At 47.9% G+C, this 17,637-nt stretch overlaps 1 protein-coding gene across 2 annotated transcripts in view; it reads right to left on the reverse strand.

The window, feature by feature from the left end:
• Positions 1 to 9,558, reverse strand: part of VANGL1 (VANGL planar cell polarity protein 1) — a 37,710-nt gene extending 28,152 nt beyond the window's left edge. The window contains exons 1-2 of one of the 2 annotated variants that reach the window (XM_008071570.1): positions 9,349 to 9,558; positions 1,423 to 1,555 (exon numbers count right to left, since the gene is read on the reverse strand). In XM_008071570.1, the coding sequence (XP_008069761.1) occupies positions 1,423 to 1,555; positions 9,349 to 9,419 (204 nt within the window). In that variant the 5' untranslated portion in view covers positions 9,420 to 9,558. The remainder of the gene's footprint in view (positions 1 to 1,422; positions 1,556 to 9,348) is intronic. The other variant, XM_008071571.1, reaches the window with a different exon arrangement.
• Positions 9,559 to 17,637: the final 8,079 nt, after the last annotated feature.

Genomic DNA, 17,637 nt, shown 5'->3' on the forward strand with positions numbered 1-17,637 from the left:
AGGCTACAATGGTTGTGACTGCTCCAGGTAGCAGAGTTACTAAGAAATACAGCCTCTAAATGCCCACTTTGAGGCTTTCCCCACTAGATCATCCTGGTGTAAACACCAACAGCTTCCCATCATAGCCCTCAGTGAGCTACAAGGGGTAGAAGAACTGGTCACAAAGCGATGCCTTCGTGGGAGGCCACTAGCACCTCCGGATCCATCTAGGAGGAATCGACCCCTCGAGCACTTCAGGGTGATACAGTCCTAGGACTGGCCCCAGTCAACCATCCATCCATCCACCCTCCCAGAGCCAAGGCAGGCAGTACGACAGCACTAAAGGTGCTTGCCCAGCACAGAAGAAGCATCCCCTTCAACCCACAACTGTAGCTTTGAGTCCCAAGAACACCTCGTGTGCTCTGAGGAATTCTGGTTCAGTCCATCCTCCTGATTACACATGCCTATCTGCAGATGTGTGCAGATTGATGCTTATCTACAGTCCTATATCTTTACAGCTGTGTATGCATACACTGCTTTGTTTGTGTGGGGCAAGGCTAGACGTGCATACATTTCAGGATGTGCGGAGAGGATGCAAATGTGTTTCTGTGTATGCCTCAGAAGTGGGCTGCCAGAGGAACCCACTCAATGTCTTTAAAAAAAAAACCCCCAATACTTCAAAGTTATGTGACATTAGGATTTCACATAAAATCCTAATCCCCAGCTTTCTTGAATACGGCAAGATCCAGAGCCACTGAATCCCTGCATTCCTGAGCAGCAATACGTGTCTGGAGCACAGAAGCTGCTGCTCTCTTGACATGGGAAATGCCTTCTCCAGTTTGCTACAGACTCCTCCGTTCCATCCCGGGCACTGATGCCGAGGTACCGCACAGATTGCTATGAGTCCCCAAGCTTGCTGGAACTATGTTTGCCTTTTCTTTTTGCCCCAGAGCCTCCTTAATTAATCTGTTTCCCTCCCAGGCATCTGAGTGTGCAGCCCCTGATTTACTGCACAGACTGGTAGTAACAGTCCGTCTGGGCTGTCCCAACTTTTTCCTCCTCTTTCCAGCACTGCATAGGCTTTCTGGAGAGGGAGTTTCCTTTCCTCTCTTATACTGTTCCACTTTGGAATGAGTCTCGGGAGACTCCAGCCTGTAACTTTTCCCTCCCCTGCCCTGTCATCAGCCTTGCTGGCTTCTTTTCAACACCATGCAAAGCGGGCCAACCAATCACACTTCAGAAGAATCCCCAAGCTACGAAATGGCAGGACAGGCTGTCCTTAGACCAACAAGAGACCACGGGACATAGATAAACTAATTAACATGCTAGGAAAATAAAGATAAAAACCCAAGAGAACCTATTTCAACAAGACTTAGAAAAACATTTTCAGAAAGGCATCTTGGTCAAGTGGCAGTGTGCTTGCAGACTGCCTTTGATCCTTACCTGTACTTCCTCTGCCCGAGTGGAATCATTTGCCAACAAGGGCTCTCCGGTGGGAGCTTGAATGGTGACAGATTTTTCTGACCCTCTGCCATCTTTATTCCGGGGTGATTTGTGTCTCTCTCTAGTTCTCTCCCTGAAAAATAACAACCAGCTAGCACGTTTATGCCACGTCAATTAACTCTGAGTTCATCAAAATGTTATAAATTTCACTTAGGAAAATTCTACACACAGGGGTGTGCATATACACACAGACATACACAAATACACACACACACACAGCACCAATACTTACTTACCCAACCCTGTTCCCCTTCAAGAAGCTGATCTTTGCTCCCTACTTAATATTTTATTTCTGCCATTCCAAGACCCAAAACAAGGACTGTCATTCCTCCTCTATCAACAGTGACCATATTTTTGCAAAGCCTAAAATTGCAAGTTTAGAATTTCTATAGCTAAGGCCCATTTGGTTGTAATAATTACTCACTTGATTTGGTTATAATTTGCCTAATCCAATTTCCTAGGACCTTTTCCTTTTATCGGGAGAACTCTGTAGAATACCCAAGCTTTGGACTGTCCAAAAAAATCTGAGACACATCGTCACCCTATCCCTTTAGACAAGAGAAGAAAGGAAATTCTAACCAGTACAGAGAATCATTTGCTTTTCATTCTTATAAATTCAAAACTAAAAAGTCATTCCCCTAGTTCTAGCTCAACTTGAAGACACCAAAGAAACAAACAAGCCAGCACAAAAGATCTCAAGAGGTGTGGAGGGTGTGTGTGTTTACATGTGCATGGGGGTGGTGGGGTGGGTTTCAGGCATCCTAAGGAAAGGCATCATTTTACCCCAGAGGAACTTCCTGGGTGGTCTTCCAGGACAACTGTGAGAACACCCTGCCTGAGAGTTAGTCATGAAATTCCAAAGGAACCAATCACCGTGACCAAGCCCAGGTCACAACCTGGTCAATGACCACTTATGGAAGCTGGCATTCCTGCCTCCAGTCTCAACAGCACAACCAGAAGCCTTCACACCAGAGGAGCCCCTCAGGGGCCAAGGGTCAGTCAGTTCCTTTAGCCACCATCCGTACTCCTTCCTGGGACCACTAGCCCTCACTTCCGAGGCCTTCCAGACAGGACAGATACCGCACTGAGCAGGCAGATTTTGGAGACAGACAGTCCCATCTTGGTTCTGCCCCTACTAGAGGTGTGATCTTGTACCAGTTATTCAGTCTCTGAAAACCTCAGTTTCCTTATGTGTGAAATGGGGGCACTGATAATGTAGGTAGTGCTTAGTACACAAGCGTGGAGTTAAGTGCTAATACACGGTACCTGTTATTACCACTACCATTACCATTACCACTGGCAATGGGAATGAATGGTGTCTTGACTTAGTGAAGCCAGTAGTGTGTCTTGGAGAAAGAAATGTAAATGGAATTATTAACACACAATGTATCTCTTATTAACCTACTACTTAGATTAGACCAAAAAAAAAAAAATGCAGATTTCTTGCCAAACTTCTACCTTATCAATACCTCCTGGGGATAAGTACCAACTAATTCCTTCAAAGAGCCAGGAGGCTCCCGTGGCCCCAAAGAACTTTTCAGTGACAACACTACCCCTAGAGCATAACTTATAATTATAATCTATTGCTCAGTGAGACCTCAGAAATAGATGTGCTCTGGACAACTCAGGTGTTTTGTTCTAACAAGACAGGTAGGGGAACAGCCATGCATATCCAGAGATGTATCTAACAATGCCCATCACCCCACACCCCATCCCAGTTGACAGGGCACTTTGCTAAGTGCTTCACTATGTTAATTTTGTCCGATCCTAACAATAACCCTGTGAGGCCAGGATTATTGCTCCCATTTTACAGATGAGGAAACGGAGGTTCATACAGTCTAGGTGACTTCCCAAAGTTGCAGTAAGTGGCAGACCCGGAGCCAGGTCTGATGCCATCACTTCCATTCAAACCCACGATGCTGTGCTACAGTGAAGGGGAGCTAGAATTGGCTCCTTTTGAAATTCACAACAGAAATATTCCTAACGCCCGTCCTCACCCCCTTATCCTGGACAAACTACCAGAGCTATGTAATATGCCTTTGAAGCTACTGCTAGGAGTCACGATTGGACCGTGACCTCGGATATCACTGTCCGACCCTCTGGGATGTCAAATACAATCGATCACTTCAAAAGGCACTCACTGTGAGAGACCATATATAATTTGGGGGAGATTTCCCACATGCTTGGTCAGTGTTCAGAGCAAGTGTCGGACCAAGTCTACAACTGGGGCTCCACTGGGCCCCACCTTCGCTCAGATGGACGAGGCCCCTCTTAGAATTTAATCCGTCCGTTTCCACTTTCCCCAATTGCTCTCCCATTTATCACTCTCTCGGTCACCAGCCAAGTCACATGCTCACCTAACCCATCTATCTATTCATGGGTCCCATGGGTCAAATCCTGTGACAGCACAAATTCCACTAGAAGTCAAAATTCTTTCACTGAGTGCCAATTCCTAGAGCCTGAACCCAATCGGGACAGAAAGCAGGCAGGGAAGCAGCCAGGGCTGGGAACAGCCTCTGTCACCAGCCATGAATCCCACCTCCAGCCCTTCCAGCCTGGCTCCCAAAGGGCCCAGCAGCACCCAAATGCTAAACAACTGTCTCACAAGTCCCCTGGTAATATCCCAGGTAAGCTAGATAAGAAAACCCAAGTAAGGTTTCTTATCTTCCAGAGCCTGAAACCCTAAACCAGTGCATCTTAGAACTTTAAAACTTCTTAAACTTTAAGAAGTGTGCAGAAAAACCACCTTGGGTGCGAACTCAAGTGAAGACTTGGCGGCCCCATCCTCAAAGAGTCTGTCTGGAAGGGAAACAACAGGAATTGGCATCTTCCTTTTTGTCAGTACCCCAGGAGAGCAGGACTCAGGCGGTCCAGGTAACTTCTCCCAAGATTTTCCTACCCAAATGCTCCTGGGGAAGAAGGCTATTGGAACGATGGCCTGAAATGTCCTGTTTACAGCAGGGGCTCAATAATGGGAGCCATGAGTGTAACGCTCAGCTGTACAGTGTGTCAACACACAGTGCTTCTTTATTACAATTGTATCAAGCGGGACGAAGTTGGAAGACAGGCTCAGAACAGCCTGCAGTCATGACTGAGGGATGCCTGGAGCCGAGAGCCTTCTGTCCACTGCCAAGTGCCAGGTAAAGGCACGACAGGCCCTGTCAACTCAACACTAGCACTGTGTCAGGTACTAATGATCAAGGGAGCAAGACTGGTCATATGGCTATTACAAGAAAAACTTCATTAGAAAATCAGAAAAATGTTATCTAAAATGACTGGTCCTGAATTACTGCTCCAGGAGGGTCTTAGAGTCAAGCTGGGACTTAATAGTGACACACAACAAAACTCCTGCCAACCAGTGCTTTCCAGGATGTGGAACCGTGAGTCACAGTGTAGTGTCCTGACTATATGTACTTAGACACTCGCCCCTGGAGCTCCAGGTGTTGTGACTTCAGGGAAAACCTGCGGCTGCCAAGCACCGTCATCTGGAAGAGGGGTCCCTCATGGAGAAGACAACCCATACACAGGGTCTAAGAGTATAGAAATAAGGGGCCAAGAGGTAAACAGGCTACCAAGCCACAGAGCGGGGCACTATAAACACGTACACCTGCATGTTTTTCCATCTCTGCCTAACTGGTCTCAGTCACTTGTGTGTCTTTGCTGGGCAGCTGTGTCAGCCCCGAGAATCTTTCTTGGCATCTTTATCTCTGAATCTGTCTCCAGGCAACATCTGCCTGTATGAGGAAAGATAAGGAAATTTGCGCGTGTGAGAGCATGTGTGAGGGGGAGGGGAGAGCAAGCCTCGGCATGCAGGAGCCCGGGCATGTGTCTGTCCTGTGTGCGCACAGACACATCCATTGAGGTGATTCTAGAGCTGAGCCCTTGGGGGCTGCTGTGACCCCCTCGTCCAGCCAGAATCCCTCGAACTCCCACGCTGTTCTCACCTAGGGTCAGCGTTTCCTGAGAAGACTGTTGAGTCCCGTTTCTGTTGTTTGTCTATTTCTATTTGGGGAAAGCTGGCCCCACCGGTGACTCCTCCCTTTCCTCCGTTCCCACCACCCACAGCCCGTCCTTTCTCTGCCGACGGCCGGGACCTGGATGCCTGCTTCCTCTCGGCTCTGACAGGGTGTGGGGAGGGCTGGCAAGGGCAGGCAGACTCTGAGGCAGCCCGGAACAAAAGCACAAATCCGTCCGCTGCCCCGGCAGCCTTCTTTCTGTGCATTTTAGCACATGAGTCATGCGAGGCACCCTTCCTTTCTATTTTTTTTAATTTTTATCATCTATTTATTTATTGAGACAGAGTCTCACTCTGCCGCCCACGCTGGAGTGTAGTGGCACAATCACGGCTTACCACAGCCTCGACCTCCTGGGCTCAGGCGATCCTTCGGCCTCAGCCTCCTAAGAAGTTGGGACTACAGATGCACACCACTGTGCCCAGCTAATGTATTTACTTTTTGGGGAGATGAAGTCTCGTTGTATCACCCAGGCTGGTCTCAAACTCTTGAGTTCAAGCAGCCCTCCAGCCTCAGTCTCCCAAAGTGCCGGGATTGCAGGTGTGAGCCATCGCGTCCAGCCTCATTTTTTTTTTTACAAGCAGCATTTCCCTTCCAAAGAAACAACAACTTGGGCCCCAAACCTGCCAGGGACGCCATCTAACTTTGTAACTTTAGGCGAATAATGCTGCCTCTCTGGGCCTCAGTTACACTGCCTGAAAAATGGGGCTACCACCTCCCACCACTCCAGGACTGCTGCAAAGGCAGGCGATAACAACTGTGAGGGGCCCTGCAGACACTCCCAAGGTGGACGTGACCGCGCCTGGCAGTTGCTGTATTTGAACGAGGGACCTTTGCTCCAAGCCCAAAGGTCAGTTGAGGTCGGTGGGAGTCTGCACCGCTTTCCAGCAAGTTAACTGGACACCGTCTGGGGACAGCAGGCATCACAAAACCAGGCCACTGACCTCTGTGTTAGAAAAGAGTCGCTTGTCATCTGCTTGGAACCTGGCCAGTCCTCCAAGACGATCATGGCGTCATCGGGCGTATCAAATGTGGCGTGCTCCATTATTCCTCCCAGAGTTGGAGTTCTACTAACATTCCCAAAAGGCAAGCTTCCCGCCCCCCTTTCTTACTCTTGCATTCAAGTCCCCAACAAATCTGTCAGCAGCACAGCCTCACAGGGACACTCGTGGGATGCAATACCCTTGTGGCTGGGTCTGCGGCCCGCTGGCATGCCTGTGGGGGACACGGTGACTGCTTAACATTTTTTATGCCCTAGCGAAGTCCTCCACGACACAGACGGTCTAGGGTGGGCTCCAAATCTGACCTGTGCCCCACAGTCGCTCTACCCTACATTGGCCGTGAGTCAGAGAATTCCCCACTCCCAGGTGGTGCTTCTTAACAAGCCCACTGAATGCACCTCCAAAGCTCTCAGGCTTGCCCCCTCACTCGGGGCTTTTCTCAGGGTCGGTGTTCATTCAGTAACATTCCTCGATTAACGGATTAAAAATCTCAGCTTGTAGTAACATCTGCTGAGCACCTTCTACATGGGTCTAGGAATGCGTGGAGATTTCCGCATGTTGTTGGTTGAGAGCTATCGTCTCTTAAAGTTACCACGAGGGCATTGGCGTATTCATTTCTGGGGGCCCCAAGAGGCCTCGGGAAACAGCAGAGAGTAGCAGCGGGCCCTGAAGCGTGCAAGTCGAGACTCAGGTGTAGACCCAAGAGGCCAGAGATGGTTTCTAGGCAGAACCCAGCCTGCCTCCCCTCTTCACCCCCAAGCACCAAGAAAACCCCAAACGCCTACTTGTGTCGTTGTGGTGTGGGTGAGGGGAGCCTGGCACACCGACATGGGAACTGCTTTCTCCAGTTAGGTCTAATGATTTGGCGTTTCAAGACAGCTGCTTCTGGTAGTTTATCACCAAATCGGCCAGGTTTCCCACGGGTTGAAATGTATGATTAAATTCCAAGCACCTGAGGGTTTCTGGCTTTCTCAGGCCTGACTGCAGGCCCCGCCCAGGAGACCCGGCACCCTCTATTTCCCATCCCGATGAGAAAGGCTTACCCACGCTCCAGCACACACTCATACACTCTACAATGCAGAGTCTACATCCTTTCCCCAAGTTTTTGTGATAGTAAGAGTCACAGCCGGGCTTGGTGGCTCAGCCTGTAATCCCGTGCTTTGGGAGGCTGAGGTGAGTGGATTGCCTGAGCCCGTAGGTTCGAGACCCGCCTGGGCAACTTGGCGAGACCTCATCTCTACAATAAATCAAAAAACTAGCCGGGCATGTTCCAGCTACTTGGAAGGCTGAGGCGGAAGGATCGCCAGAGCCCAGCAGGTCAAGGCTGCAGTGGCCGGGAGCGGCCACTGCACTCCAGTCTGGGCGACTGAGTGAGACTCCAACTCAAAAAAATAAAAAAACAAAATAAAAAAGAGTCACGCATAAACACTTAGGAAATAACAAAAGTTAAAAATGCCAACCATCATATACTCAGAGACAAGCTTGGTCAGTACATTCATACTACCTTATCACATGTATATATAGCACGTACAAATACATTTTGTAAGGTACAAAAATCTTGAATCCTGTTTTTATAACATGGCCTCATGAACACTTTGTCATGTAATAATCTTTGAAAACCTTCACACTTACTCCTGATTCATTTTTTTTAAAATGACAAAATACACACTTGTAAAAAACTGAATGAGAACAGAAAGATAAAGCATAAATGAAAATCTCCGGCCTCCAGCTTCTGCTGAGGCCCCTCCCTGAGGACGTCCACTGCTGGCAGCTGGGAGAACACTCTCTGTGTGCACCTCACACAGGCTTGTAAATAAATAAATACATTAGGTGTATACATATCTCACTGCTGTTTTACAAAACAAAATCCCACTCTGCATTCAACTGCCTGTGTAGGGAACAGCTCCTTCAGAGAAACACCACTACAATCCCTGATCCCAAGCTGGTGCAGAGCTAGGCATTTCGGCTGGGGCCAGGTGGTACCTCAGAACAAAGTGCTCAGTGCCAAGACGCTTTCAGTATTAGTACAGCCACTGGTTGTCCTATCACTCACCATGTGAGGTGCTTTGCGTGGATAATCTCATTTAATCCTCTCAACGGTCCCGTAAGGAGGACACCATTGTACCCATTTCACAGATGAGAAGGCTAGGTAAATACACCACTGCAATTTCACCAACTATATTCCTAACCGGTCCAGTACCCCCTATTTATTCATTTATCTCCTCATTCGTCCCCTCGTTCCTCTACTCAGAAAACATTTTGCAGGCCAGTAACACAGCAAGCCCTAAGAATACCAGTGTGGACCTGTTTATTTTACAGAGGAGGGGGAATTTGGCCCCCCTTAACCAGGACAGTGTTCTTAAAACCCAGGCTTGGTCACCTGAAGATGTGTGAAAGAGAAACACGGCCCTAGACCAATCCCACCAGTTCAGCGTATAAGCCTCATCGCCAAGGCATAACAAACAATGGATCAACAACTTTGGGTGGAAAGCAACAACAAATGAACACTTTTTAAAAACTTGCATGTACATTCTTGGTAGAGCTTTGAGAGACTTGACTTCTATGAGAAATACTTAGAAAGAGAAAACATTTCCACTGCAGGGAGAAACTTTAATTTAAAATCAGTTGTGACAAATTAAGGTCATCAACTCGAATGACGGCTATAAAATGTAAATTGGTAGCACAGAGGCTCCTAAGCCTGTTAAATGCCCTGACCTTTTAGCTCAGTTTCTCATGCACCAATGGACCCAACCCATGCCCAGTCACTGTGTGAAAAGTAACTCCTGAAACCCCACCAACCTGCAGGCTGCCCCAAAAGGAAAAGCAAGATACTGAGCAGCTTCCATACATACCCTTGTCTGTGAGATTTTTTGGAATGACTTGAGTAGTAAGAGTATCCAGAATATGTGGATTCGGTATCCATAGCAATGGAGAGCTTGCGCTTGAGGAAGGAGCAGATCCTGTTTCTCCTTCGAGGTGGAGAACGTCACCCACCAGACTCCTAAAACCTCCCTGAGATGGGGAGTCAGGGAGGAGTCACTCTTTAGCAGGAACAAATTCTGGGAAAAGGGGAAAAAAATATTAATCTTCAAAGCCATTTTTCATGACGCAGAAAGGGTAAGGGATGACAGCTGCAACCTCCTCTCTGGGGTCTCCCTCTGTAATGGAACAAGGGAGTAAGGATGCTGCACTTGAACTCCAGAAGTTCCACGCAGGCAACAGCAAGCTTCCCCAAGTGTCCGGGAGCGGGACGATGTGAGTGCTGAGCAAGCCGAACCCCCAACACGGCAGCAGGAAAACAGGAGGCCCTTGTCCATTTCCTGAGCCCGGCCTTGCCCTCGCTCCCTGGCTTGGGGCTGTAGAAAGTGACTCCCTAGACACAGTGCCCAGCCCCCATGGACAGTTTGCTGGTTATAAAAACAATACCCAGATAGCTGGGGATGGTAGTGTGCGCCTGTAGTTCTGGCTACTTGGAAGGCTGAAGCAGAAGGATCGCCGGAGCCCAGCAGGTCAAGGCTGCAGTGGCCAGGAGCGTGCCACTGCACTCCATCCAGTCTGGGCGACAGAGTGAGACTCCAACTCAAAAAAAAATAACAATACCCAGAAAAGTCGCTTTTAAGAGATTCTGTCACAATTTCCAGAAGACAATTAAAAAAAAAAATTCTCCATGTCTTTAATCCAGGATTCAAACTACTGAGAATTTACCTTAGGGAACTAATCTCTTTTTTAAAGATAAAATTATTACTATCTCATTGTCTATCATTGTAAAATGCTAGGAATAATCTAATTGCCTCCAAAACAGAGGAATCGATAAGGAAAACATGGCTCATCCACCCAAAGAAATATCACAGATATGTTTAAAATAATTAGAAAGAATGGAAACCTTGTGATATAATGATACATTTTTAAAGCAGGGTACAGTATTGTAGACACACAGCGAATCAACATTCCAGTTTCCGTCACACAAAATTGCTTATGTAAGAACAAAGGTAAAAAGGAAACATCAGAAAATGAAAGGTAATTTATTAGCTGCAGGCTCCTGTGTCTTTCCCCACATTTTCATTAGGTATTGCTTTGCAATAAAAATAAATGGGAAACATTTCCAAGTACATTCCTGAACTCCCACGCGCTAAACCTTTACTTCCAGAAAACTGAGATGCACAAGTTCTGTCTCCCCCTGCACCCCTCACCCCAGTAGCTGCTCTCAGCCCAGCAGGGTTCCTTCTCCCAGCACCCATGGAAGCTGGAACTGCAAACACAGCCAGCGAGATAAGCATGAAGAAGAAACAAAGGAGACACGAATGCCATACCCCACCCCTACTGGGAGGAGACGGGTTTTGCTGACCCCAGCAACAACACTGAAGTCTGGAGGGAATCAGGCCGGTACAAATCGCCCGGCCCACCAACACAGCCCCCAGAGCCTCAAGGACCAGTTCAGGAGTGTTTGCCCCTACCATTCATTCCGCCTGGAAGTGAGATGTGTCCATTTCCAAGGTCTACCGGCCAGGGCTGGCCCGGATCTCCTGACTCCTCATTTCACCTCTCCTCTGCCATCAAGAGCCCGAGGCCAGCCATGGGGAAGCCGAGGTTCTAGACTGAGCCCAGCCACTGCCTAGGACAACCTGGCATGAGCCACTTGCACCTTCTCATACCAGTTTCCTCATTTGTTACCCAGGAATCTATCGAACAGCCACTGGCCTCTCAGGGTTGATATGAAACTATCAACAGATGCAGTATCTGGCGATGGGTTCCAATCTCATACTTTATTCACTTACTAGCTGAAGGACCTTAGTCAAATTATGGAACCTCTCCAAACACGCAACTGCAAGATGCCAATATCAGGGCTGCTGTGAAGAGCAAATGAGCTAACAACTGTAACAGTGTCCAGCAGCGACTCTATGAAGGGAACCCTGAAAATACGGAATTTATAAAAACTGTGTATTTATTCTTACATGTTTAAACATCAGTCACCTTCAAAGTACTCTCCATTTGATGCAATACACCTATCGAGATGCTTTTCCCACTGCTCAAAAAGAGTTTTTGGACTTGTCAATTTTGATGCCTTAGTGCCTCTGCTGTTTTTTTGTTCCATCTCTTCCACATAAACCAAATGTTTCCCTTTGAGGACTTATTTTCATCAGAGGAAACAAAAAAAAAGTTGCTTGGGGCAAGATGGGGTGAATAGGTTGGGGCGCAGGGGTCATGCCACCATTCAGTCAAAAGCTGCTGAACACGCAGTGTGATGTGGTCAGGTGCATTCGCAAATCACCCATCATGCAATGGGCAAACACGCCGGAAGAATCTCCAAAAAGAAATTCACTGAAGCCAAACGCAGCCTCTCACAACAATGCTAGCTAGTACACTGATGCCAGTGGGTTTCTAGAACACTAACCTAGTGGGTGAAGCCTATCCTACAAGGCGTCCATCCTCCAAAAGAGAATTCCCCCCTTTTTTTTGAGGGCTCCCCCTTGTACATACACTGGGTAAATGAAATTTGGTGGCTATCAGTACCCCCTTGGCCCATTCCAAAACCCCTTATTCTCTTTGTCTTTCTAGTGAGATAAAAGCTTGGAAGGAAGCAGGACAGACAGTCAGTGCCCAGGCTGGCCTTCCTGCCACAGGGCCCACCTGTGACCACTCAGACCTGGGCTCGCATTTCAGGCCACCGCTCACGAGTTGTGCACCTGGTCAAGGCAGCTTTCCTTGGAGCCTCACAGGTTGCCTAACCCAAAAAACGGAAACAAGGCAGCCCATTTTGGGAGGCGACAAGAAAGATTAAATGTGAAGACACACCTGGCAGGCATCTTTAAATGCTGTTTTGCTCATGGACTTCCCCACTGTCCTAGAAGATTTTGCGAGCCAGCTCATCTTTTTTCTTCCTAGTCTGTCTCCCACCATCTTCTCGAGCGAGTCAATGAGCCGTCAACATCCTGGTCTCACTTCCTTTCTGCTCTGGGCTTTGCTGTTTTCTCACCTGCATAGACCTGACAGCCACCGAGGCAGCGGAGGTCTCCAGACCTGCGTGAACCGAGAAACCTCCCTGAAAGCCCCCTACCCAGCTTTCTGCAGATCCCAGATTCCTAATTAACCCTTCACAGCTCCTGCACGTCTTTCCTGCCTTCCAACCCATAATCCCTGATATCTCATTCCACCCCCAGCTTCCATCTAAATGCTGATGGAGTACCTCAGACAGGCCGACCTTAGTGCTTCCTAGCCATGGCAGGGGGGAGTAGGGGGTGGGCAGGAGCTTGCTTCTCAGAGCTCCGCCCCCCACCCCATAAAGTAAGGTCATTGAATATTATCTCCTCCTAGGGTTGTTGTGAGGATTAAATGAGAAGCCCTCCAGGTAATGTCTCTGGCACATGGTAACCCAAGTTTTATTCCCTTTCCCTCTGGCCTCATTAAAACCTCCAGCCATCCATTATGGCGACTCTTTGGCTTGTCCCTCAGAGGAAACCATGGGTTCAAGTGCCCTCTGGGAAAAGGCTTTTCTCTAACTCTACCAACCGTCCTTGTCCAGCTTCCCTCCCACAATTCCTTAGCAAGGGGATGGTCTCTCCATGCTGTCACTCCCTCCCTCTTGACTGTCACCCCAACCCCCTCATCCTCAACACTACTGAAACAACTCTAAGGCAGCTAAGAGATTGCTGTGAGCCAAATCCAAAGATTACATCCCTGACCTCTTCCCCCAGCCCTTCTTCTCCCGTCTATTCATTCTCCCACCTTCATATTTAATGAGCAACTATGAGACCATGCGGAGCAGCGACAGAGGCACACTGCCTGCTCTCGCAGGGCTTCTCTGCTGCCGGCTGGCCTCCCACTTGATGGTGCTTATGCTCCGGTTTCTCCCCCAACGCTCCTTCCCCGCCCCCACCACCAAGTTATCCTTTGACACTCAAAACTCTCCCTCTATTCTTCATCCATGGATTCCCTAGGGTATAAACTTCCTGGAGACAGAAGCTAAGGCTGATCCACCCCCAGGATACCATGAAGACAGCAGGTCCCCAACAGACACTTATTGGAAAATAAATCCCAAATGCGCATTTCCTACTCAGATTCCTCTTGCTCCCCTTGGGGTCACCAACACACACCCTCTCGGGTGCCCTTCGGTATCCCGTCCTGTACTTTCCGATTTCCTCCGTCAAGGCAATGCCATCATCTGGTCAATCCTGTCAATCCCACGGCTACATCTTCGATTCTCTCTCTCCCTTCATCCCACATCCGGCTGTCACTAAATTCCATCTGTCCTGAAGGCTCCTCTCCTCAATCTCCTGGGTCATCACAGTCAAGCACTTCCTCCAGGCTCCAGCAACTCAGGGCTAGACGACTGCAAAGTCTCCGGGTGTCCTTGACTAATCCAGTATGTACGGACCGCAGGCCGCTTCTTCTAAGACCTACCTACCATTTCCACTACAGTCATCAGCTCTTGCTCTAGATAAGATCTGAGCAAAGATTGAGAAGCAACAGGAGGCAGAGAGAACTCCTTTTAAAAGTCTGAGGCAAGGTAAGGGCCTCACTAGACTTCATAGAAAAGCATATCCTAGCCGGGCTCCGTGGCTCAGCCTGTCATCCCGCGCCTTTGGGAGGCTGAGGTGAGTGGATTGCCTGAGCCCGCGGGTTCGAGACCCGCCTGGGCAACTTGACGAGACCTCATCTCTACAATAAATCAAAAATCAGCCAGGCGTGGTAGCACGTGCCTGTAGTTCCAGCTACTTGGAAGGTTGAGGCGGAAGGATCACCGGAGCCCAGCAGGTCGAGGCTGCGGTGGCCGGGAGTGGCCACTGCACTCCAGTCTGGGCGACAGAGTGAGACTCTGACTCAAAAAAAAAAAAAAGAAAAGAAAAGAAAAGCATATCCTGAAGCTCATCCCTGCAATGATACATCCACGAGAGACAGTATCCCTTGCACGCCCAAGAAATGAACAGAACTCATGACTCGTGATAAGGTCAGAAGGAATCCCTCATCAGAAAGATGATAAAGTAAAGGGCCCGGGGTCATAAATGGATAGGCTGCGACACTGGTCTGAATGAGACAGAGTCATCTAAGGGTGCCAATATGGATGCCAGAACCTGGAACCGCCCATCATACTGACCCCTGACACGGCCCATATGGTGTCTGGCCCAGGCTGGGCAGCAGCCCGAGCATCACTTCCCACCTTAAAATCCTTGATGGTGTCTCACCACCCTTTAAATAGGACACAAGACTTTTCCCTTGCTATGCCTTGTCCTGCCGACGGCTCCAGCTCCCTCCTCCTCCTCTAGTTCCAGGTCCTCGAAGGCAGAGCCTGGCATCTCTATTGGCGCTCACCATTTCTGTGCCCCATTGTGCCAAATTCCTCCTCATCCCTCTTCAGTTGAGATAAGCTTCTTTTAAGAGGCCCTTCATGATCCTCCAGTCTAAATCAGGCCCCCCTCCGGCACCCTGTATGCTTCCTTTCGGCCACAACTTCCAATCGGATTCATTTGCGTGGTTACTTAGCGTCTGGTTCCTGTACAGACGGTAAGCTCCATGAGGACAGGGAGCACTTTCATCACCATCTTTCCAGCTCCTAGAACACAATGGGTACCCAGGAAATGTCTTCTGCTGAATAAATAAAGGGTTTCATGGCAGATTTCATGACAGGGGAACACAGATTCACTGTAGAAGAAAGCTTAGAGGTGATCTATTTTAAATCTTTGGTTTTGTGGGTGAAAAAAAGATGCAGAGATTAGTTAGAACAGTGACGTCAGAACTATCAAGAATAGAGCCGTGCTGCTGGCTCACACGGCAGTCCCAATCAGGGGCAGGGTTTGTATTCCAGACACATTAAATAAAAATCAGCTGCGGCCTCTTCCAGTGGCTGCCCAAGAGCACCTGCCCTCCCATTACCTGCCCCTGAAGAGGGCCAGGCACTGCTTTGGGAGGGGGCTGGTGGCAAACACCAGGACAGGACCGGTCTCGTCAAACCACACAGCATGAGGGCAGGGAGAATGCTGGCCTACAGGTGCACAGGGTGCTTCTAGCTGAGTGGCAGTGTCTTACACTCCAGAATTCCTAGACAAAAATGTCGGAAAGAACCTCCTTTGCCACCCTTGATTAAAAGCAAAGCGAAGATCAGCGGGTCAGTGGTCTCGAATACACTCTTCCCTTAAAGTCATGTGCACTCAAAATATCCTGACTACTTTTTAAAAGAAGAACACAGTGTTTAAAAAAATCATAGGAAGGAAATAACATGTTATGGCAACGATAGCGGTAAATATAAGCTAACCTGAAAAGGAAATTAAAAACATCAACAGCTCTGCCTAGAGCTATTAATTAATTAAAGGAGCTCTGGTACAGAGAGCAGGAAGTTACCTTGCAAGGGGTGCAGAGACATACTCTGAATTTAAACGGCCTTTCCGCTCCCTCTGCAGTGGATGTATTTCCAAGAGAAAGAAGTTGTCGGTACAATTGTGTCTATAAAAACTGTGTACATTACTTTCTTTTTTTTTTTTAGTGGGAGCCTCACTCTGTCACCCAGGCTGGAGGGTAGTGGCACGCTCCCGGCCACTGCAGCCTCAACCTGCTGGGCTCAGGCAATCCTTCCGCCTCAGTCTTCCAAATAGCTGGAACTACAGCCGCATGCTACCATGCTCAGCTAATTTTCTGATTTATTGTACAGATGAGGTCACGCCAAGTTGCCCGGGCTGGTCTTGAACCTGCGGGCTCAGGCAATCTGCTCACCTCGGCCTCCCAAAGTGCTGGGATTATAGGCATGAGCCACCCCGCCTGACCCTACATTACTTTCAATTTTTTTTTATCATACATAGAATTCCAAAGCATTTACTCTATTAATTATCATTTATATTATGTCTTGAAGCTAACATTTTTCTTAAGATACTAATTTTTAATTATACGGCACTCAAGGGGAAAATGGCAACTTATATAATTTTGTAATTTTGTTTAGAGTCCATTTTTCTTTTGGAGGAACAAAAATCAGCTCAGGTTCTGGAGTTAGACTATCAGCATTCAAGTCCTGCCTCTGGTACTTAAAACCCCCAGCCACCCATTAAGGCAACTCCAGGCATGTCCCTCAAAGGAAACCACAGCCTCCCAAGAGCCTTCTGGGGAAAGGCTTTACCTTTCCCCAACAAGTTACTTAACTTCTGTCTGCCTCAGTTTCCCTAACGATAACAACAGGTCTGTTTTACTTGCTGTATATGACTGTAGTGAGTATTAAATGAGATAGTTCCTAAAAATATTAGAACAGTACCTTGCACGTGGTAAGCACTCACAACTGTCAAGCATTATTAGTATTCAGAAAAAAGAAATGCCTTCAGTTAGAAAGAACACCTTTGTACAGCATGCAACTTACATATCGTTTTCACTGAACATATGTACACTTTTTTGGTCTACGCCTCCACCTTTAATAACTACTATCCACTGTAGCTAAATCGTCTAGTGATTTCCATTCTGTCCCTCACAGGCCTTCATTTGCCATCTCTAGGTTGAAGGTAAATGTCAGAAAGATCAGAGAAAATCGTGCATTTTAGTGGATTTATCTGGAGGACTATGAGGGTGTGAAGATGTATGCTAAAGTCTATAAAACATTTTGCTGAACTTGTGGTCTATAAACCATCCAGGCCACTGATGGGAGGATCTGGAGGGCTTGGGGCATTTGTGCCAAACCCAGTGATTCTCTTATTACAACAGAATTCTTATACGTGAATGATTTGGGTCACTATTCACAGGTAAAGAAAATGTCAACTTCATTTTACCTGTCTTGTCAATGACGTCAACTCACCTTGCCAGAATAAGTGCTCTTGGCTCGAGCCATTAATTTCCTGTGAAACACCTCCAGTAGCTGAGAACAGATTTCCAAAAAGCTGCGAATGGTTACCATATCTGAAGTTTTCTGATGTATATTTGTTTTCCAGTGACTTTCTTGTCCCCTGGCAGATTTTTAAACTTCAGAAAAACAGATTTCATGAGTACTACCTCCTCTGTAAATCCACTGCTGCCGGCTCCTACAACTGCTGTCCCATAAGTGGAATTCAGAAGGACACTGCAGAGACAGCAGGAGAACATGCACGCACCCTTTCATCAAACTTCAGGGACACCAAGACTGCAAACATAAACACGGTCCGGCCACAAACCCACCAATCTTGTCCATCTTGAGGAAA

Source organism: Carlito syrichta, unplaced genomic scaffold, assembly GCF_000164805.1.
Source record: "Carlito syrichta isolate Samal-C Ts95f unplaced genomic scaffold, Tarsius_syrichta-2.0.1 Scaffold314375, whole genome shotgun sequence".
Classification (NCBI taxonomy): Eukaryota; Metazoa; Chordata; class Mammalia; order Primates; family Tarsiidae; genus Carlito; species Carlito syrichta.